The sequence below is a fragment of the Diaporthe batatas genome, assembly GCF_019321695.1.
Source record: "Diaporthe batatas strain CRI 302-4 chromosome Unknown Contig00011, whole genome shotgun sequence".
NCBI classification, from domain to species: Eukaryota; Fungi; Ascomycota; class Sordariomycetes; order Diaporthales; family Diaporthaceae; genus Diaporthe; species Diaporthe batatas.
The window spans coordinates 1,908,111-1,929,121 of record NW_025408558.1 but is presented as its reverse complement, the minus strand read 5'-3'; the positions used below and the strand labels follow the sequence as shown (position 1 = coordinate 1,929,121).

The 21,011-nt window shown below is 43.7% G+C and overlaps 4 protein-coding genes across 4 annotated transcripts; 1 reads left to right on the top strand and 3 right to left on the bottom strand.

Moving 5' to 3' along the window:
• Nucleotides 1–6,651: 6,651 nt before the first annotated feature.
• KVR01_009594 (uncharacterized protein) lies at nt 6,652–8,130 on the top strand (the record flags this gene model as incomplete). The annotated part of the gene is made up of 4 exons (XM_044786369.1): nt 6,652–6,851; nt 6,909–7,162; nt 7,229–7,936; nt 7,976–8,130. The coding sequence occupies 4 exons, from the start codon at nt 6,652–6,654 to the stop codon at nt 8,128–8,130; spliced, it is 1,317 nt and encodes a 438-aa protein (XP_044642096.1).
• A 274-nt stretch (nt 8,131–8,404) lies between these two features.
• Nucleotides 8,405–9,958, bottom strand: KVR01_009593 (uncharacterized protein; the record flags this gene model as incomplete). Its single annotated transcript, XM_044784422.1, has 1 exon — nt 8,405–9,958. One exon carries the CDS (start codon nt 9,956–9,958, stop codon nt 8,405–8,407), a length of 1,554 nt encoding a protein of 517 aa, XP_044642095.1.
• Nucleotides 9,959–12,698: 2,740 nt separating this feature from the next.
• Nucleotides 12,699–14,518, bottom strand: KVR01_009513 (uncharacterized protein; the record flags this gene model as incomplete). Its single annotated transcript, XM_044794405.1, has 4 exons — nt 12,699–12,763; nt 13,120–13,411; nt 13,583–14,178; nt 14,359–14,518. 4 exons carry the CDS (start codon nt 14,516–14,518, stop codon nt 12,699–12,701), a joined length of 1,113 nt encoding a protein of 370 aa, XP_044642015.1.
• A 1,076-nt stretch (nt 14,519–15,594) lies between these two features.
• KVR01_009000 (uncharacterized protein) lies at nt 15,595–18,400 on the bottom strand (the record flags this gene model as incomplete). The annotated part of the gene is made up of 4 exons (XM_044782811.1): nt 15,595–16,743; nt 16,808–17,590; nt 17,655–18,299; nt 18,356–18,400. The coding sequence occupies 4 exons, from the start codon at nt 18,398–18,400 to the stop codon at nt 15,595–15,597; spliced, it is 2,622 nt and encodes an 873-aa protein (XP_044641502.1).
• Nucleotides 18,401–21,011: the final 2,611 nt, after the last annotated feature.

Here is a 21,011-nt window from a genome sequence, read left to right as displayed (position 1 = left end):
CATAGATGCCTAGTCGAATGTACGGACGTGACGACTTTCCATATAGTAGCCAGCGAGTTGGGCCTCAGTGTGATGGCGGCAAAAGTCTCGTATCCGACTGTCCCCTTCTCGGCAACGCGCACGAGAACATCTGTATATACTCTGTACGCCACCCAAGCGAGGAAGGCTTGCCCCCCGGAGCCTACAACCAGGTCGAAGGACACATCAATGAGCTTTGCCGCGGTGAAAGACAGGGTTCGCGTCCTGAGATTCATCTGAAATAGCGCATCCCACGACGACCAAGCCGCGTCCACATTGCACGGAAGCGCTGGCGCCCTCACGACACCGTCCCCCACCATTACACCCCATAGCCCGGCCAGATACCGATCGTATAGAACGCGCAGAAGAATAGGACCTCCGATGCACAGGAAAACAAGCCATGCGACGAGATGCAAATAGTACCATTTTCTTGGTGCCATGGCTCGCAGTAGGCCCTGATGCCGCACATGTGGCACACGCTGTGACTGGAGTAACCCAGGGGTTCTCTCATCGTGGATGTCCCGAAGGATTACGTCGCTTGGCGTGTCTTTCATCCTGATATTTTCGAAGCGTTGGCCTGTCAACTTAGATGTAATCGAGAAGAAAACATTGATGCGTTGGCACACGACTTCACAAGGAGTGCCTAGAGATCGGGTTCATTGTGTGAGAGCAGCTCGAGCGGCGGTAGCTAAAGGGTATGTGAGTGGCTTGGAAGAAGGGGAGAAAGAAACCTGCTAGGTACCCAGCGGGAATGAGCAAAAGTCTGTGGGCTTTGCTGATTAAGACGAAGCCCGCGCATTACCGTTACATTTCATGCACAGCCTGGCTTTCTGAAGTGTGTGTCACAGATTTGCCGCCGACATCTGGAGGCTGAATCAAGTCTTGGCTTTGAAGACAAGCTCTAGACTAAAAGCTTGCCTGGGAGTTATTCTGCAGGATCGAGAGGAAGGAGGCTAAAGTAGTAATAAGCCAATCAATTGAAAATATACAACGGATGTCAGCCCCCCTTTGGGCACAGCCCCACAGAAAGCTTACTTGGAGTCATTGCCCCGGGGTAAGAAGGATGAACTTAGCTATAGGCAACCTTTCAAATCCCTGTAAGTTCGGTAGGGATATGCGTGATAGGGGCCTTGATCTGCACCCTACCCTAACAGCTGAGAGAGCTCTCATCTAGCGAATAAGCTATATAGGTAATCCTTATAGCCACACAAAACCCCAAAAGAGACCGTAACATTCATACATAGAGTAGGTGCAAATATGTGATATAGCCACTGCACTACGGCGCCGAACAAAGGTATCCGCCCCCTTCGACAAGGGAGGTGCCGCGAAATACCTATCCTAGCATTAAATATAGGAAGTAAAAGACGAGCTAATAGACTACACAACGGTTCCCAAAATGCGTGGTGGGAGCGCGGGGCCGGATGGGAGACTTCTTAGCCTACCTCGATATATAATAAATGAGTATATAGAAACATCTAAAGGGATTAAATCTTAAATAAAGAGAACGGAAATTCGCATACCTAAGATCGAAAGGCACATACTCAATTATAACTAAATAATACCTATATATATATATAAATTTATTTTAATTAAAACTTATTATAATAATTAATAAAGTTATTATATATAATTACTATTTAATAATATTTTCTTATTAATTTATAAAAATAAGATAGAAAATTATATAAATTATATACTTTATAATTAAATTTAATAATATTTTAAATATAATTTATACTTAATTATATATATACTCTAATCTTTAATTATATACCCTTATTATTATGAATAATATTATTTATAATTAAATCTATTTATAATAATTAATTAATAATTTTTATACCTTTATATACTATTTTTAACTATTAATAAAATATTTAAAAATATATTTAAAAAATAAATTATTATTTTAATTAATAATTTACTTACTTTATAAACCTTATTATTAATTATTAATTTTATTAAATAATTATTTATTAAATATTATTATTATAAGTATTCTTTTAATTTAAAGATTATAAAGTTAAATTATTCTATTTTTAAATTAAATTTATTTATTAAAAAAGGTTATTATTACTTTTATTTTATTATTTAATTTATTTTTAAGTTAATAATTATTAACTTTATTTTTATTTATTATAATTATTACTTAATTTCTATTTTATTTAAAAATATCTATTTTATTAATTATAAATATAACTATCTTATAAAAATATTTTTAATTAATTTAATTTACTTTAATAAATAAATTATAAATAAAAGGTTTTAATTAATAAATTATAATTAAATTAAAAAATTTATATATATTAATTTTTAAAAGTTATCTAACCTTTTTTATTAATAATTTAATTAATATAAATTAAATTATATTATATAAATATAAAGTAAATATAGATTAATTATAAGTAATTACTTTATAAAACCTTACCTTTAAATATTTATAAAATATACTTTTTAATATTTAAAAAGATTTAAAACTACTTATAAAACCTATATTAAAAACTTTTAATTACTTTTATTTATTAAACTTTTAAAGAAAGGATATCTTCTAATATACTTCTTCTAATTAAAAGTTATAAATAATATTCTTTAAAACCTTATAAATAACTTTAATAAAATAAAGTATTCTTTATTTTATAACTTAAATAAATTTTAAACTTTTAATATATATTTTTATTAAAATATTATATATAAATTAAAGTTAAAAACTTTATAAATCTTATAAACTATTTATTTAATTATAACCTTCTTTTTTATTTATATAGTAAATCTTTAAGTATTAAATTATTACCTATTAATTTAAAAACTTCTCTTATAAGTAATATTAAGTTAAATTAAAGATTTAATAATTAATTAAATACTCTATAAATTTAAATAAATTAAATAAAGTTTAATAAAAATAAAGGACTTTATTTAAAACTTTTAATAAAATTATTATTTTATTTTTATTAAAGTATTAAATAAAGCTATATCTTTATCTTTATTCTTTAAATCCTCCTTATTATTAACTTCCTTTTTTATACTCTATAAATTTAATACTCTTTATTATTTCTTTTAATATTAAGAATAATATTCATATTAATATAAAAATATAAAGTTAATAATAAATATAAGGAAATATATATTTAATAATATTAATTAAAATAATATTATAATTAATAATAATAACCTTTAAATTTATAATTTTATACTTTATTAATAATAATTTAATTTATTTTAAAAATTATTAGAAACCTATTTCCTTTTATTATTAATAATACTTTAAAATAAAAATAAATTCTTCTTTATATATATTATAACTATATCTTAAAAGTATAATACTTTTTATTTTTAATTATATAAATATAATTAAAAATATTATAAAAATATTATTTTTAAATTTATATAATTTATTATTTTTATATTAAAAATATTAATAATACTTTCTTTTATCTTAAATTTAATAATACTAATAATCTTACTTTTAAAACTAATTTAATATTACTTATATTAATATATAAATATTTTAACTCTCTTTTCTTTATTATATTAAATTTTAATATTATTATAAAATACTTTTATTAAAATATAAGTTTAAGTTTTTAACTTTATTATAAAAGTTGTATATAATTTAAAAAAGAATTTATATTAATTTAATATTAACTTAACCTAATTTTACTTTACTCTAAATATTACTTAAAGCCTATAATAAATATACTTTTTTAAATTATAAGTCTTTATTTACTTATTATAACCTTAATTATAATATTATTATAAATAATTAAAGTTAAAAATTACTATATATTATAACTATAAATTAAATTTTTAATATAATTTTAAATTATAAAAACTATTAACTAATTAACTAACTTTATAACCTTATTTAACTTAACTTTAAACTTCTTATAAATATTATATCTATTATTAAAAACTTTAAAAATATAAAAAATTAAAAGTATTAAAAATAATAACTATTAATAATAATATTATAATTCTAATTATAATAATCTACTTTTATTATAACTTAAACTTAAAGTAATTAAATACTTATATTATTAATTATAATACTTAAAAATAATATTTAAATAAATATAATAAAAATTTAATTTTTAATTAATAGTTTTAATACTTAGATAGTTAATTTAATTTATAATAATATAATAATTAAAAATATAGTTAAATAGAAAGAGAATTTATTATAAAGTACAATAAAAAAGATATAAAAAAATATTTTTTAAATAATATAATAAAATAAAATAAAGTCCTTTAATTAGCTAGAGTACTACTTAATTATAGTTAGATATATACCTTCCAATCTTAAATATATAAATTTCCATTCTTTAAATAAATTATTTAAAGAGAGAGGAAATTCATAGAGCTAGCGTCCACCTACCTAACTCTAATATCCACCTACCTAATAATATCTATAAACCTACTAAATACTTATTTGTTTAATAACTCCTTTATATTTATAAGTATTTTCTAAATTAGTATTAAAAGACTTTAAAGTATAATTTTCTTCTTTAATTTTTAATATTTAAAGTATAAACTCTTTCTATACCTCTTTTAATATACTTATTAATACTCTTTTAAGATACCTTTTAATATACTTTCTAATATACCTTTTAAACCTTCTAGCTTATATATATTTAAGTATTAACTAAATATTTAAATATTAATTAAATATTAAAAGGTTAGAAGTTTAAAAGGTTAAAGAGTTAGATAGAGTATTAAAAAGTTAAAAGAATATAATTTTTACTTTTATTTTTAACTTTTAAACTTCTAATAGTTAGTTAATATTTAAATATTTAATTAATACTTAAACATTTAATTAATAATTAAGAGAGTATATAAGTTAAAAGGTTTAAAAGGTATATTAAAAGGTATATTAAAAGTATATTAAAAGAAGTATAAAAGAGATTTATACTTTAAGTATTAAAATTTAAGGAATCTTAATTAAATATATAGTTTTATATAAGCTTTATATATTAAAAGTTAGTATTAAATAAATTTATAGAAATTATTAAGTAGATAAATATTAGAGTTAAGTAAGTAAATATTAGCTTAAATTTATATATTTAAAATTAAAACTAATATACTTATTTATTAATTAAAATATATTTTATATAAGACTTCTTTTATAAAAAGGTTAGTTAAAGTAATAAGAGTAAGCTTTAAAGTATAAAGTATAATAAAAGGTTATAAATAAAGTTAATAAGTATAAATTAAGTTCTTAAAGAACTAACCTATCCTATTTATATCCTTAGAATTATAAAGAAGGCTTATTTATTAAAGTTATAAAGGCTTTAAGGTTATATACTCTAATTAGCGGAATAGTGAAAAAGGTGTGCGGCTTCTGATTTTAAGTGCGCGAATTTCCTGTCTCTTATGTACAAGCCTGAAAACTGGATCATGTGCTCACTCCTTCGCTGAAACGGGCAAGTCCTAATCGCACATGCCAGCGCAGAACAAGAGCATGCAGGCTGGTAGTGATCGAAGTTGAACTGCGCCTGGCAATGATTCCCGAATTCACGTCGCGGTTCTCAGCCACAATATCCGCGTTACACAGAATGTGCCCACAAGCCGAGATTGATTCATCCATAACTACCTCCTGCGCACTAGCTATCATCGAGTATACTGTGGTGCACACATAAGATGACTGGCCGTGGCTGAGTGGGCCATCCTCGTCAATGTGACCATATTCTGCTCGGGCAGGCAGGATAGACTACATTTCAAGGCGGAGCAACCTGTTGAAGGGAATTCTTTTGAAACGTTTTTTTTTAAAATGTTTACTGCCGGGTTACTTGATACTTCCAAACCGCATCAGATGCACAATATACTACCGAGGTCTGGAACTATATAGCGCTTATCGCTGCCTTTACTACTAGCACCCTATCGACAGGTGTCCAAGATATGGCAAATGGGACCATGGGATTATGTAGTGGACAATTTAAGTTAGCTACACGTGTGGGGATCACAGAAGAGGGTAATACAAGGAATTGATTTCAAATACTCAACATCCACAGGGGGTTTCCTTGCTGGATTCTTTTCTTGTTAGAGCCCTTAATATATCTTAAGAGAAAAGGAATATCACTTCAAACTATCTGCAGTCGTAGAAATTCGTTGAATACAGTGGTGTAGGTTTAACGAGCAGTTTCCAAAAGGCACTGAGCGCTCGCAGATTATCACTGGCTGTCATAACGGCGATGGCACACGGAACAATTAACCTGCCGAAACTGAATCCTCCGTCGGCGTTAACAGTAGTGGGACTCGCACTAGCACACGGCACTGCAGCGGAGATAGCCAGACTTAATACACTAACTAGGTACAGCCAAGTGCTTCCTTCAGTCAATCATGCTGGATTTGCCAGCAGAAATCCCAATGTTCCCATACAGTAAAGCGTGACAATGCAAAAACATAGCAGACAAGACGCCATCCGGATGAAAAACGTCCGGTTGTCTGTGTGCTCGATGCTCGGGATAACAATGATGCCTTCTGCTTTGACTATGTCAGTCTTGAGTTATGGTGCGAATATGATATAAAAGATGCGTGCATCTTACTGATTCTTACACGGAGACAGTCAGTATCTGCCTTCATCTAGCAATCTTCTAACACAAACAAACGAATATCCTTCAACTCATTCACGACTACACAATGTCCACAACTCGCTATGAGTACCACGGTGACAGCGACTTTTCCCGCCTCGCCCAGTCTTTGACATTTGGCACAGCTCTCAAGACTGCTCCAAATCGCCTTTTGAAGAGTGCGATGGCTGAAGCGCTGTCGACCTGGGACGCCAACGATGTGGGAGCTCGCGGCATTCCAACCGAAGAATTGGTCGAGCTTTACCGACGGTAAGCGTTTGCAACTCATGTTCATACGCAGCGATGTCCAGGCTGACACAACTGAAGATGGGGTGAAGGAGGCTGGGGGATAATCCAGACTGGTAACATTATGATTGACTGCAAGCACCTTAGCGCAGCTGGCGATTCTGCCATCCCAGCTGGAGCTCCACTGCAAGGAGAACGCTTCGAGAAGTTTCGGGCTGTCGCTGCGGCCGCGAAGACTCATGGCGCCTTGGTCATAGGCCAAGTGAATCATCCCGGGCGACAGATTCCGTCAAAAATTGTTGAAGAGTCCATCTCTGCCTCGGCTGTTCAGCTTGGTGAGTTCAGGCCCCCCAGAAAGAGCCCTGAGGCACGGGAGCTCATCACATGAATTCCTTCCACAGCGCCACACGCCGGAATGACATTCCCACCGACCCGAGCAGCCACCCCAGACGAGATCGCCGGCATCATCGAGGCGTTCGCCCACGCAGCCGAGTATCTCGAGGCAGCTGGTTTTGACGGCGTCGAACTGCACGCCGCTCACGGCTACCTGCTCGCACAATTCCTCAGCCCGACGACCAATAAGCGCACCGACAGGTACGGCGGGGACAGTATCGCGAACCGTGTGCGCATCGTGACGGAGATATGCGCGGCCGTGCGCAGCCGTACCCGACCGGGGTTCATTCTCGCCGTCAAGCTGAATTCGGTCGAGTTTCAGGCCGAGGGACTGACGACGGATGACGCGGCCGAGCTAGCTGCTGCGCTGCAGGCCGCCGGTGTCGACTACCTAGAGCTGAGCGGCGGCACGTTCGAGAACTTCGGGTTCGATCGCAAGAAGGATAGCACCAAAGCGCGCGAGGCGTTCTTCCTTGATTTCGCTGAACTCGTTGTGCCTGCCCTCGGCCCGACTGATACCCGCGCGACGAAAGTCTTCATTACCGGTGGTTTCAGATCCGCTGGCGCCATGGTGGCGGCTCTGGATACTGTCGATGGTGTCGGCATCGCGAGGCCTGCCGTGCAAGAACCCGGACTTGCCAAAGAGTTGATTGCTTCGCATGCCACGGGCGCCATCAAGCCCCTGCCGCCCTGCGATGAGAACTTCAGAATCTCTGGTCTTGGCGCATGGTCACAGATGCGAGCGATTGGAAAAGGTTTCGAGCCATTTGACCTGAGTAATCCTGTGGTGGTAAAGCAGTTCCTGGAGGATGCTGAGGCTTGGTTTGCTAAAGTGGCCCAGAACGGGAACAAGGTGACGGTTGGGTATCCTGATTACTCTGGAGACCTGAGACCGCACAAAGCGAATTAGCCCTTCGACAGAATGGTAGTCAGGTATGGAATTCTTCCAATCAATTGATCCCGGGGTCTCAGTGGTGGAGTGAGTGTGTGGAAGTGATTTAGAACAATATCACACAATTGGGCATCAAAACACACAGGTTAAAGGACACAAGATAGATCTACTAGCATTCCTGATATGATTGAATCAACCTGCTTTGACATTTTCTGCCCCTTTTCAAAGGCTCAGCACAAAAACCTTGTGGGTGTGTGTATATGAACAGACACCCACGGCTTGTTCCGTCCCCTTAGTCTCGGATCTCAACCCAAGTGGACAGTTCCTCATCCATCAGTAGTCTCTCCATACATCCCTTCTCTAGCCCCAAATAAATCTCCACCCCCTCATCATCGCTTGCACCAGGCCGGGTGGGATAAAGGAAACCAAACCCATCAAAGACAGGGGTGGCCCACCTAAGCGCCGCCAGCGGCCCGGACCCAAAATCCCACGTCTCGTAAGCGCGCAGGACCCGCCAGCTCGTGACGACCACATCCAAGCCCATGACGACGTCGACGTCCATGACGACATCAGAGCCGCACGGCACAGATGCAATCCACTTGATGGCACGCTGAACAAGGGGCCAGGCGCGGTACTCGTCGATCGTCTCGCGCACGCATACCGCGACGGCGCGGAAGGTGTCGGCGCTCACGAGCTCGTTAAGCGGCATGAGGGCTTTGGAGAACATGACCACATTACCCGGGTACGCCTTGGAAACGCCGCCTGGGATTGACTTTCGCACGTCCAGGGAGTTCTCCAGTGCCACGGGCCGGGTGTCTGTCGTCGGGTCGGCGATCCCGTGCGCTGCGAGGCGGGCCCGTGTGATGGCTCGCCACATGAGCGCTGTGATGCAGTCGTTTGTGGAGACCCAGGCTTCACCGGGAGCCGTCGGCGCCGCTGACGCTTTGAGGGCGGCGAGCTTGCTGGCGGGGATATGCCAGATGTGCTGGGCCATTGCTGAGGGCGGGACGTCTGATGTCGGAGGCGCGTTTGGTGCATATTTCAGTGAGGCGATCGGTTGACTGGTCTCGTCAAAAACGTCCCCCCTGACCGAGTTCAAAGCGCTGATAGTGAGGCCGGATGTATTGAACGGTGGAGGCGAGGTACCCTGCCTCAGCGAGCGGGTATGCGCGGCCCAGTGTGCCATCACGGCATCTAGGCCTTTCGCGTCGACCAGGAGGTGGTGGAATACCGCGCCAATGACCAGGCCTCCTTTGATAAAATTGAACTGCACCATCATCGCTGGGTTGCCCTTCCCTGGTGTAGTTCTCGGACTCGGCTCAAAGCCTGGCGGGAGCATACGAACGTCAAGCTCCGATGCAGGAAAGTTCCGCTTTGCCAACTCTTCGTACAATAGAAATTCTTTGTGCCTGTGGTCTTCGATGTGAACGGTGAATCTCGCATGAGATAGCCCACGCTTGACGAAGGACGTTCGGTCATCTCTCTCGAAAACCGATCCAGCAAGAAAGCGATAATTCGCCAGTAGGCCCTTAAGCCCAGAACAGAGATCGTTTATCAGGGTCTCAATGGCGGTACCCTCTTCGATCCTGTACGTGCATGTGACGGGAATATACATCTTGGGCATAATGCAGTCAAGGAGGCTGATGTTATATATTTCCTCTTTCAGTTCATTTTTCAGGTCCACGACCTTGAAAGACCGTGTTCCGGTAAGCGAGACATCCGGGGTTGAGCAATCTTCGGGATCGATAGAGACTATGTCTACAAGTGGTTGTTTGGCAATGTCGACAGCTTCTACAAGAGGCTTCTGCAGCAGAGAGACAGTCGATGGTGCTATGGCGCGTTCCATGATGATTGTAGGGGCGTCGAAGCGTGGGAATGATCAATGAAAGATGAGAAGCGTTGCGTTTGACTCAAGACACCGCAAGATACTGGCAGTACCTAGGCCCGCAGACCACGTATATATGTTGGTTGGTCCTTATCGAGGCGCAAAATGCCACTCACATGGGGTTCCAATCATGCACAACAGGTACTGAGTGTCTCCACATTGGTGGGCCAGATAATGGCACCTCCTGGGTAACATTGGCGAAACGGAGCAACTCCCCTACAAAGCGAACTTCAACTAATCCAATTAAAGCAAATTTAAAAATTCCAGGTAGGCGTGTAAGTGGATAGGTGGATACCTTGCAGCTCCTTCGACCTCCATTTCCCCCTTGAATGCACGATGGAGATGCTGTTTTACGATCCACATGAATTGCACCCGGTCCCCTGAAACTTTCAGCTTACAGCCCTCGAGGTCAAGTCCCCCTCATTGTGACAGACCGTGATGTGAAGACATGTTTGAAATAGGAGGACATGAAGACTGGTACTTGAACTTTTCTTACTAGGTATTGAGAAATTCCTTGTGCCTCGTCAGAATTCCCTCGTAGAACCAAGAAAGGTATTTGAAGTTTCTGACTTGTTTGAGAAACTCCCCACCTTTTCACGAGAGAGACGCACTGGATACTCATACAATCTGTCCTTTAATAGTTGTAAAACCTGCTGACCCGGTGTCATTTCGAGGACAATTGTACAGCGAGGACTGGTCGCCGTGTTGGCAGTACTCCGTCGCGAGCGGTCTTTGCCCACCTCCGCACCATATGTACTTGACTAAGAATGCACTTTAGTTCGTATCTTCGAAGAAAGACACCAGATGGACTCACTGAAGATGCTCGGTAAGATAGCGCTTTCCCGGGTGAGGACAGACTCCCTACATGTAAAACGTCATAGATGACTGGATAGATCACATTGTTATCAGAATAATGCCGAATGTCGGCTCCATCCTCTTCATTTCAGTTCATGAACAAGGATGCATTCCAGAAGAGGCACTTCCGACCTGTAGGGGACAGGAAATGGCTGGGTAGAGTAACAAAAGTTTTGCGATTTTGATGACCTGAGATTGTAACAGCTTGGTACTCTGCAAAGGTTGCGAGGGCTTCACTGAAATACTGGATAAGATCTGAATCACTTAACCAAACACTGTAGCCATGGCTTCGCCCTGACGCAGCGAATATGTGACCAGCTAAGCCAGTCACTAGCCTGACAAGCAAGGTCAGCTTTGTGATAACTACCTCATTGTATTTTATTCAGACTCAAGTCACTTATTCTGAAAGCCACCAGGCTTTTCGGACCCTGCAAGACCCTTGCCAGTGACAGAACATATTCTTTTCGTTGGACCTTGTCGTCATCTTCACGTTGATGTTGACCTCCTGAAAGTCACACGTCAACGGAGTGATTGGCCTCATTCAAGGGTAAAATGACCAGTGGAATACAGAAAACACAAGATTTCGTCTATATGCTCAAAATGTCTTGCTCTGTTCATCGACCTGGAAAGTAATGCAAATCATAGAAGGGCCCGAGAGAGACAGACAATCAAGTCACAACCTCGTCCAGTGGAGACTGTCAGACTTTTAGTGAATTGAACGAAAATAATTGATGATTTAGGAATATCACTGACTGAGATTCCCTGAGTCACAATCGCTATAGTGCATCCCATATAAATACTGCACTTTCGGACAGCCCTCCTTCATTTTCTCAAGTCTTCCTGACGCAGACCACGAATTACAGCACAAAAGAAACACAACACTCACAACCTTTGGTACATGTCTTTGAACATAAGACGCACAAGAAACAGGTGAGGGTCTCGCTAAATTGCCGTTTTACCTGTTGCACTCTCCAGCCCGCTTCAACTAGCTGCTGAAGTCTGATACATTCAGAACGGACACTTCTCGCCCCAAATCAACCACAACCGGCTCATGACCGTCGAGAACTACAAGTTGGAATAAGGCAAAATAACTCCACAGATTTGGAACGAAATTCAACCTGAAATAATGTCCAACAAGCAGACCGGGCCACCTCAGCCTTCTCCTGGATACCAAACTTATGGCCATGGAAACGGGACACAGGGCCAGGCTGGAAACCCTAGCCAAGTAGCTAATCAACCACCACAACAAGGTGGACCTGGCTATGGAGACCAGCAACAGGTCAACCCGAGTCCCGCATTCTACAAATACGGCGATACTCGTGTCGCAGACGTTCCCGCGCAGAACACTCCTGCAGCCAACAAGTATGAAGCTCGTCCTGCCACTGTCGACGGCCAGTCCGCCGCGGCCAAGAGGTAACAACCCTGAGTTGGTCAACGCGATAGACGCCCTGGGGCACGCCCACTGAGATGGCCCTGCCTCAAAACAGCATCAGGATTGAAAAGGTAGTGGTGACAGACAGCAAATGCGACTTGACAGGATCCACCTGATCAGACGGCTTTTTGGCGATCTTGATCTGGGGGTTAGGTTGTGTAGGAATCAAAATGCACCGTGGCAGTAATGAGCTGTTCAGCATGTCCGTTGTTTCGAAACGTGTCCCGTCGGTCTGAAGTTCTCCTCCCATGCGACAAAAATAAGTAATGATCTACAAAGGACTTGGATATACCGTAGTGCTGAGAGCAGGTGTTGTTGAAAAGTTTGATTGCATCGACTCATTTTCATGCTGTTTGTTTGAACCTGGAAGGGTTTGACACTTTAGAAAGCTAGATTGGAGATTCCTTTTGTCTGTTACAAAAGCAGCAATGACCGAAAGAGCCCCCCCCCCCCCTTCCAAGCTTTCCAGCCATTAATATCTTAGCGATCGGAGACTCGCCCACGTAGAAACAGGCGGCACACCCATACGGGGTTGACCAAGTAGATACAGCTAATGATAACTGGAGAAGACCCATGATGACTCGGGGATCAAAGTACTCAAGTAACACCAGACCGGCTATCCCATACGAGGCCATGCTAGAGGAGTTGATCCTGTAGGATCATATCCTATAAGAGCTTGTCTTGTAAGTTATTCTATCAAGATTAAGTGCACCATCCGTTTTTGCGGGTTATGAATCTCCGAAAACTTATCCTGACTATTGCTCATTGCTTCTTGGTTCATCTAACTTTTCGCACTCTACCGGCCGATACTGTTTAGCTTTTGCGCTATCCTTACCCCATCTCGCCTCCATCCACTCGCGCCTCGCTTTGAAGCTTTGATAATCGTCATGAACCCAATTGTCCTCCCTTGGCGCGTCGCCATCGCAGTCGGGGTCCAAACAGAGGGGATAGACGGGCCATGACCCGCGGCACCTGGTCATCGGGTTCGGTGGCAGTGGCAGGGCGGGTGGGAGGCGGCCTTTGAGGTTACTCGTTGCGTTGGGCAGGTCCAGAACCACGGATCTCCCGAAGTCGACAAGCGCGACAAGCCACTTCTGACTGTCTAGGCCTCGCCGTTTCTGCCCTTTCTTGGGAATCTCCCCGATTCTTTCTGGGGAGCTGGCGGAAGCGGATGATTGGTGACCTTTTTCTATCCCACCGTTGGCGTCTTCCCCATCCTCCCCATCCTCGTCGATTTTGTCGTGCTCTTCACACCTGGCGACGACGACATTCCGCGAGTGAGGGTCGCCATGAGAGACGCGTATATGCCATAGCGCATTTTGGGCCTCGGCGATGCGTCCCAGCAGGTCCATGCGGATGTGTGGCGGTATGTCCTGATAAGAACCCGTCCGGAGCAGCTGAAGGATGCTGTCGCCCGGGATGTACTCCATTAACAGCAGGCGCACATTGCGAGTCGTCTTGAAAGTGCGGCACTCGGGCCGTTTCGACAGCTGTTGTTGTCGTATTCCTCTGTCATCATTCGAGTGAGGGCCGTCATCGATGGCGGTGGTAGTGGTGGCAGTGACGACGCTTGTTTGACCGGCAGAACTGTTGCGGGCCAGCTCCAGCTCGTAGGGTATTTCGAAAGACCAACAACCCTCGAAGCGCGGCGTGTGCCTTCCGTCCAACCCGCGGTCGTGGATTCTTGTATAGGCGGCAGCCTCACAGGACCACTCAGACTCGGCGAGCCCAACGGGTGACCAAGGCTCGTCTAACTCCACGTCCTCCCACCTATAGAGAGGGTCGAAGATCTTAGCCACTAGCGGGCCCCGGATACCATCTATACGGCACTGCACGACTTGTGCGTAGGCACCATCGCGCACCCTGATCTGCCGCACTACCTCGAGTTGATGCACTCTACTGTCCCCATCACAGGGTTCAGTCTTCCTGGGCCGGTGTCTGAGGTACCTCTCGGTGATTGTTTCAGGTGGGACTTGACTCGGGTCTGATGGTGACCATCTCCACGGTGTCCAGTGGTCATCTGGGCTTGAAATCTTGCTCGGAGGTAGAACTTCGATGGGTAGCAAAGGCTCACTGAGGCTGAATTGAGTGGGATATGCGTAGCAGATGCCGCTGTCGAAGGGTGCGAGCGGTTTGTGTCGTTTGATCTCGAAGGAGGCGCCGGCGACGTAGGGTAGTGCGGGCCTCTTACTGTCGTCAAACAAGTAGTTGGGACTATCATTGCCGGTATCCATTTCGGTATTGGTGCATCTCCAGAGAAGGGGAGCTAGATGTTGGTTGCGTCGAAGGAAGCAGGGAGGTGGACGAGATGGTGAACATTGGTGTGGGTGATTTTCACAAGCCGATCCTAACCCCGAGATCTAGGCACCGATGCCAGCGTTGGCATGGCATGGCTGCATTTAAGTTACCTATGTATTTTCACTCACAATTCCTGGTGACTCGACTGGTTTGTCTGAGTCCGAGGTTGCTTGTACGTGTTGTCTTCCTCCGCTTGGTGTCACTGGAAGTAAGGCCTGAGACTGCCATCGACCGATCCTCCACTCACTCGGCCCTGTTCAAACGGAGCACCACCAGGCCTTTTACGCATTGACTCCCTAGGTCATCCTAGGCCACCCGTATTTCTCTTTGTACCCTATCACTAAAATTCACCAAAAATGAGAAACCGGTGGAGAGGCGTACATGTGTTTAAGTCTCTTTCCCGGTATTGTAACTAGCAGAGATCTCAGCTATCAACTGTTGCCAGGTGTCGTGCAGCCACATCCGACCGTATAGCAGATGACACATGTGACTGTTTACGGAGCGTAAGTGTCTCCGCACAGGTTTTTCTTTCTTTGTTTTTTCTTCATTGGTGCTCTGCGCACACATATCCAAGATCGACGATGAGACTTCCCCAAACACACGAAGAGCTTGGAAATCTTGGCCAAATAGCCAGACCAGGGCAACATAAGTGACGTCGAAGGCCCAACCTCTTCAAAAAGGAAACGCGGCATACAGCATGAAGAAGAATGATACGAAGAGTATCTCGGGGAAAGGAATCTTATTGGGGGGAACTTAATAGGGGGAAGGCAATTCTGTTCAACAAGTAGTTAGATGCGAAGATTATCTAGATATCATTAACATGAGCTTTGCTTGTGAATCTGTATTCAATCATTAGCTTATCACCATGTAATTATCGCCAGCACTCCAATGTTCACAAAGCCAGATGCCTCTACATGCTATAATTATCCATGGTACATGCTATGTCCTAGTCATAAAACTTGAGAGGCAGGCATTGTGGACGTGGAAGAAGCACCAACGTTGCAGCCAAGATCTACGACCCTTCGCGCTCTACGCGCCGTCGGCCTCCTCTCCGAATGTGTTCTAATGCTCTTCGCGGCAATGACCTCAAATTCTTCCGCAACGACGATAATCCATCTCTCGACCAGGAGCGTTTCTCAGTAGGTTCCGCACCAGGTCTGCTATCCGCCCCTTCCGCGCCGTCCACGAGCTCTTGGGTGCCGTCTCCAAGCGATAGAGTGGCTGGTGACTTTGGATTCAAGTCCGGCATGCGTTTCATAGCGGCCGAATGGAGATCTTCTGACTGATGTGCTTGCTCATAATATTCCTCCATCCTCAATATCGATTCATCGGTACGGCTCGACATGGACGGCCGTGGGTCCTCTGTGGCTGTGCAAAGACTGTGCGCATCCGATGAAGCGGGATATTGGGAGGTCTCTGGAGTTGCAACAAGGCCCATCCCTGCAGAATGATGAGGGAACTTGAGATCCCCATTGATGCTTATCAGGGCCGTATAAGAAGCACCCTTATTGATGGTGGGAGGAGAGAGATGTCCCGAATGATCGGCTACACGTGAAAAACCGCGTGATAGAGAAATATGCTGACGGAAGTCGTCCACGCCTGCTTTTGAAGGGCTCTCGTGATGGTCGCTGCGGGGTCCTGGACTATTCCGTAGCACGTCGCCATCTCTTGGTAGTATTGAACTAGTTGTAACCACCAGGGGAGGAGTGTGTTCTGAATTTGAACTTTGAGAAGATGCTATGTCTTTAAAGAGATTCTTGATCTGTTCAAAGTCATGTCGTGATCCAACGGCATCTTCTAGACGTCCTGTGTCCAAACAATCGGTAGATCCACCAGAAAGCTCGCTTGAAGTCATATCAGATCGTGTTGAAAGCTGCGTGTCGTTGTCTTTGTAACAACGCCGTTTCTCATACTCGTCATGATCCCATAAGGGAGGAAACGAGTTTGAACGAGTGACAGCCCGCGGTCGTCCCGCTCGGCAAAAATCAGTGGCACGGCCCTGATACCGGCTTTTGTCGAGAATTCCGGCCAACCTCTTGCGGACGCTTTGAATAGAGGACCGCGTTTCTGGTCTCGGCAAGAGCATGCGTTCTTGTATGATGTCCAAGAACTCGTGCAGAGCATCAGAGCAATGTCGCTGCCCATGGAGATATGCAAACCACTGTAACAAAGCCGGTCAGTGCATCTCGAAGCTAAAGGTTTGGGACTCGCTTTTTTCCACTCACCTGTCTTACAGATGACTTGACTTCTGCCTCTTGTAATCCTGGCTTGTAAAGGAAGTATTTGTCTTCACGGGCACCCAGCTCGATGAAATCCTCCATAAAACGGACTGTGTCAAAACTTTGGTAATCCCTGCCATCATCCCCTCTGAAATATTCCTTGCGCGTGGCGTCGTATCCAACAAGATGACAGCTGATAAATACCAGAAATACGCAGCCCAGACTCCAAACATCGTATTTCTGGCTTACACGTTTGCCGGACATGAAGGTCACCTCTGGTGCACGATACGTCCGAGTGCCACCAATTCGACCAATGGTGGTGGCTTCGTTGCTTCCTTCAGCGTGGAAACGCATTAGTGTGAAGTCTGATAGGACGAGGCGGTCCTTGCCTGTGGAATGATTTTTGAACCAAAGGACGTTTTCGGGCTTGATATCTCCGTGCCGGCCCAGGAGCCTTTTGTGCTTTCGTGATGAATCTTTGAATCTGTACCGGTGAACCTTTTCCAGGCCGTCCGTGAGTCCGTGGCATTGTGAAATCAGCCATAGGGGATCCCGCAACAACGGGCCGGCGTCCTGCCAGAACTTTTCGAGGTTGCCTTCGGCTAAGGGGAAAATCAGGAAGTGCTTTCCGCAGTGTGTGTACGCTGCGAGCGCCTTTATCAAATTCGCATGCTTGGAATCGTCTCGGCTGAAGAGCTTCAATGCCTCCAACTCGTCTTTGAAGTCGGCCTTATTTATGAACTCCTTCAGAGCAAACTCGGGGCCTTTGTGCAGACATTCCCATCGATTCTGCCACATATAAGTGGTCAGTTGGGATCATAGGATCTTAGCCGGGTCTGGGACTTCAGCATACCGATTGAGTCTTCGTTTGATAGTGGTCGCGATGGATTTCGATCTTCCAGACTACACCTTGTCCACCTCTGGAAAGTGACTCCTTCCTCAGAAATGGGAGCTTCTGATTCCAGTCGTATGTCTTTTCGCGAATTTCGTGCGAAGAAAAGTCCCAAACAGGGACGTGAACATCATACTGAGAAAATAGAAAGGCTTTGGCAAGCGCAGCGTCCTTACTGAAGCAAGCATGTATGCGGTCCCATTCCAAGGGCAAGTCATCATCTGTGATGCCATGCTGGATGATACGCCGAATGTGTTTAGTTTTCCCCATCAGGAGCAGGATAGCAAATATCTTGATGCGTCCTTTATCGCCAGTGATATCATCCAAACAGACCTGATCAGTCAGGAGCGTTTGTATGGTCTGATCTGTCAAGATCGCTGTGAGAGCCTTCCGTGGAAGAAAAGAATTGGAGCCATTTCTAGCCTCCTCATTGCGGGCCTTCGACTGCCTGAAGCTATCCTCAAGTCTTTGTTTCACGGAAATCCCCGCATCCGTTTCTGATACATCGATGGTACCTGACGAAGTGTTCACTCGGATCGGCTCTTCCTGACTGTGTAATTGTGTACATGGGCCGTCTTCTGGGGCGTTTTCATGCCCACTTCTAGCCTGAATGTGTTAGAGGTTTCCGCAAACTATGGGTAATTCGGAGTTTGTGTACCAACCCTGTTCCCGAACGCTCTGTGTCTACGCTCGAATGTGTCTGCCATTGAGTTGGATTGTGGAGCAGCGAGTTGGGGTTCAACAAGGTCTTTCATTCAAGATGATCCATCCAAGTGAATGATGGGCTTCAGAAGCACTAGATAGTCCGCAGATTGACAATTGGTGTGACCGCGGAATCAGTGGAGTAATTATATCATCAACTGAGGTGACTGTGAACTTCGATTTTCCAGTCTAACCTGTGCATTAGACTGGAAACAAACATGTTCTTGTGATTGAATAATTCCATCTGAAGCGTTTTGCAAATGCGGCTATGTTACTTAAGTATGTGACCACCCCGATCGATTCAGTATCACTAGAGGCTAAAACAGAAATGAAATTTCCTCTGTGCTGAATTCACCGCCCGAAATCCTGCCACTCCTCCTTTCCCCGGCCATTCTCACCCTGCAGCTCGGCTGTTCCTTGGTTGCTTCTCTCCAGGATATTTTCAGTGTGCACTCCAATTTGCAAACATCCACATGATCAATCCACAGAGCCTCATCGACATGTAGGGCGGGGAGGCCTACTCTAAAGCAGCCAGCCGCAGTCAGCCACCGCCATGCTTTGTACCACAGTGAGACGCAAGGCAGCAGCAGGGTGGTCAGATGATTTTCAGCCCGGGGGTATGGATGACACGAACTCATGGCGGTCGATTTGGTATCAGCCGGTGAAAGAGCCTCCTACATAACGCTACGCCACACGTCGCCTGTCAGCACAGCCTGAGGGTGTGTGCTTTGGCCGGGCGAGGTCACCGACTCCTCAGCGGCTATGCCGTGCTTGCCGTTGCGTTTCATGGATGGAGAATCTTTGCATGTGAATTTGTGCACCTTCAGATGATCCTAGACACTTTCGGACACACATGAGGTTGCCTCGTGTCATCGAGGCGCAATCAGATCCTAGCGTGAGCACCTGTACGGTTTCAGCAATCGAATTGGGGGCGGCGCGTGCCTTACCTGCGTAATCGTAATCGAATTCTTTAAATGGTCTGCGACCTTCATTCTTGTTGACCCTTTTCGGTGCTCTTTATTCTCTAAGTTCAATTCTTGAGCCGGTATCCAAATCAATAACAGACACAGCACAGGTCGAACATGACTAAGTCAATTCATCAAGGCACTCGCGCAGACATCATTGAGCGGCATCTTCACTCCAATTCTGTGAAGAACCCTCAGGATCTTCTTATCACCCTGAGGACATTTTGCAAAGCGAAAAAATTCGAGATAGAAAGCCTGGAAATGCGGAACGATGTCTACATCATCCGGCTCAAGCGACCCAATTTTCACCAACCATTCTTTCCCCAGGTAAGGTTCTGGAGAATTATTTGACTTGCAACGTTTCAGACGCTGAGTAAGAAACAATAGTCAATAGAAACCCAGCAGATCGCTGCTGTCTAATGTGAGGATGAGTAATGGCGAAGCGCAATGCCGCGGGGAGAAGAGTGGTGGCTCGGGCCACGAGGGCGGAGATCTGCAATGGGCTTGCCTACAGCAGATGCATTACATATGTAGGAGATAGATTATTGCTCGAGTGCTGAAAAAATGGCTCGCAGTTTAGTAAACTTCGGGTGACCTACCAATTATGTGAACGAATGCATGCTTGGGCGAGCCATAGTCTGTCTACACAGCCCTGGTTCAGATGCCGCCTCCGAGATTTTGAAGACGGGCGGCGACCCCGAGCTGCCTGGCTGCCTTCCAAGGTTGGTGCCGGGATTCCCCTTCAGCTTTGTATCGCGGGGGCCGAAATTCCAGTTCGAGGCCAAGCGACGACCTGCACGGTACTCGAAACGTTACGACAATGGGGCTTAGCACACCACATTTGCTTTTGTGGGTGTGTTCTGGTCAGCAAATGATCTATGTTGTGTAACCCCACGGCAGCAGGCTCTCACCCCACACTACTGCGGCTCAATACCTAAGTAGCGACCTGCTCAAGATTCAGTGACGTTGTACTCCGTACCGAGGCAGTCTCTGGAGATAAGCCACGGAATGGATTGCCTCGAGATTGCGGCTGTCACAAATCATATTGGGCTTTTCACTATTGCGGTGGTCAGCAAATAGTCACTTGTCGTATAACCCGACAGAAGCAGGCTCTCACTTCACAATATTCATCGATAAGGCTGTATCTCGAAGTCCTTACACTTGTCAGTCTTCCCGGGAACCGCATTTTCGGGCGAAAAGACTCGGGCTATGGGAAGCCATGCCAGCTATGACGTGCGGTACCGCAATCTCTTGTCACACCAATGCGCAACAAGTCTGGGACAGGAACCTGAAGGCGGGAGTGAATGCAGTCTCTTGGCATGAGTATCGAACCTGAAGTGCTTATATTCTGAACTTGCTGCCTCTGTATTCCATGGTATGAAATACAGATGTCGTCGACAAGCCTGAAGGACGAATAAAGTGGCATTTCCAGCCAACGCAATAGACTTTTTACAAGTGTAAACCGCTCTTTACAAAGCCTTCATCTCACTATGACCAACGCATATTCAGCAGAGATTGTGTCCGATGATTCCATCGACAGCGCGTGTACCCGCGAGTTCCAGATCGACACACTGCACAATCCAGAATACCTGCGACAAAATGCGATCGACAATTTGCGGCACCCAGCCAGAGTGAGGGCGACAATAGAGGC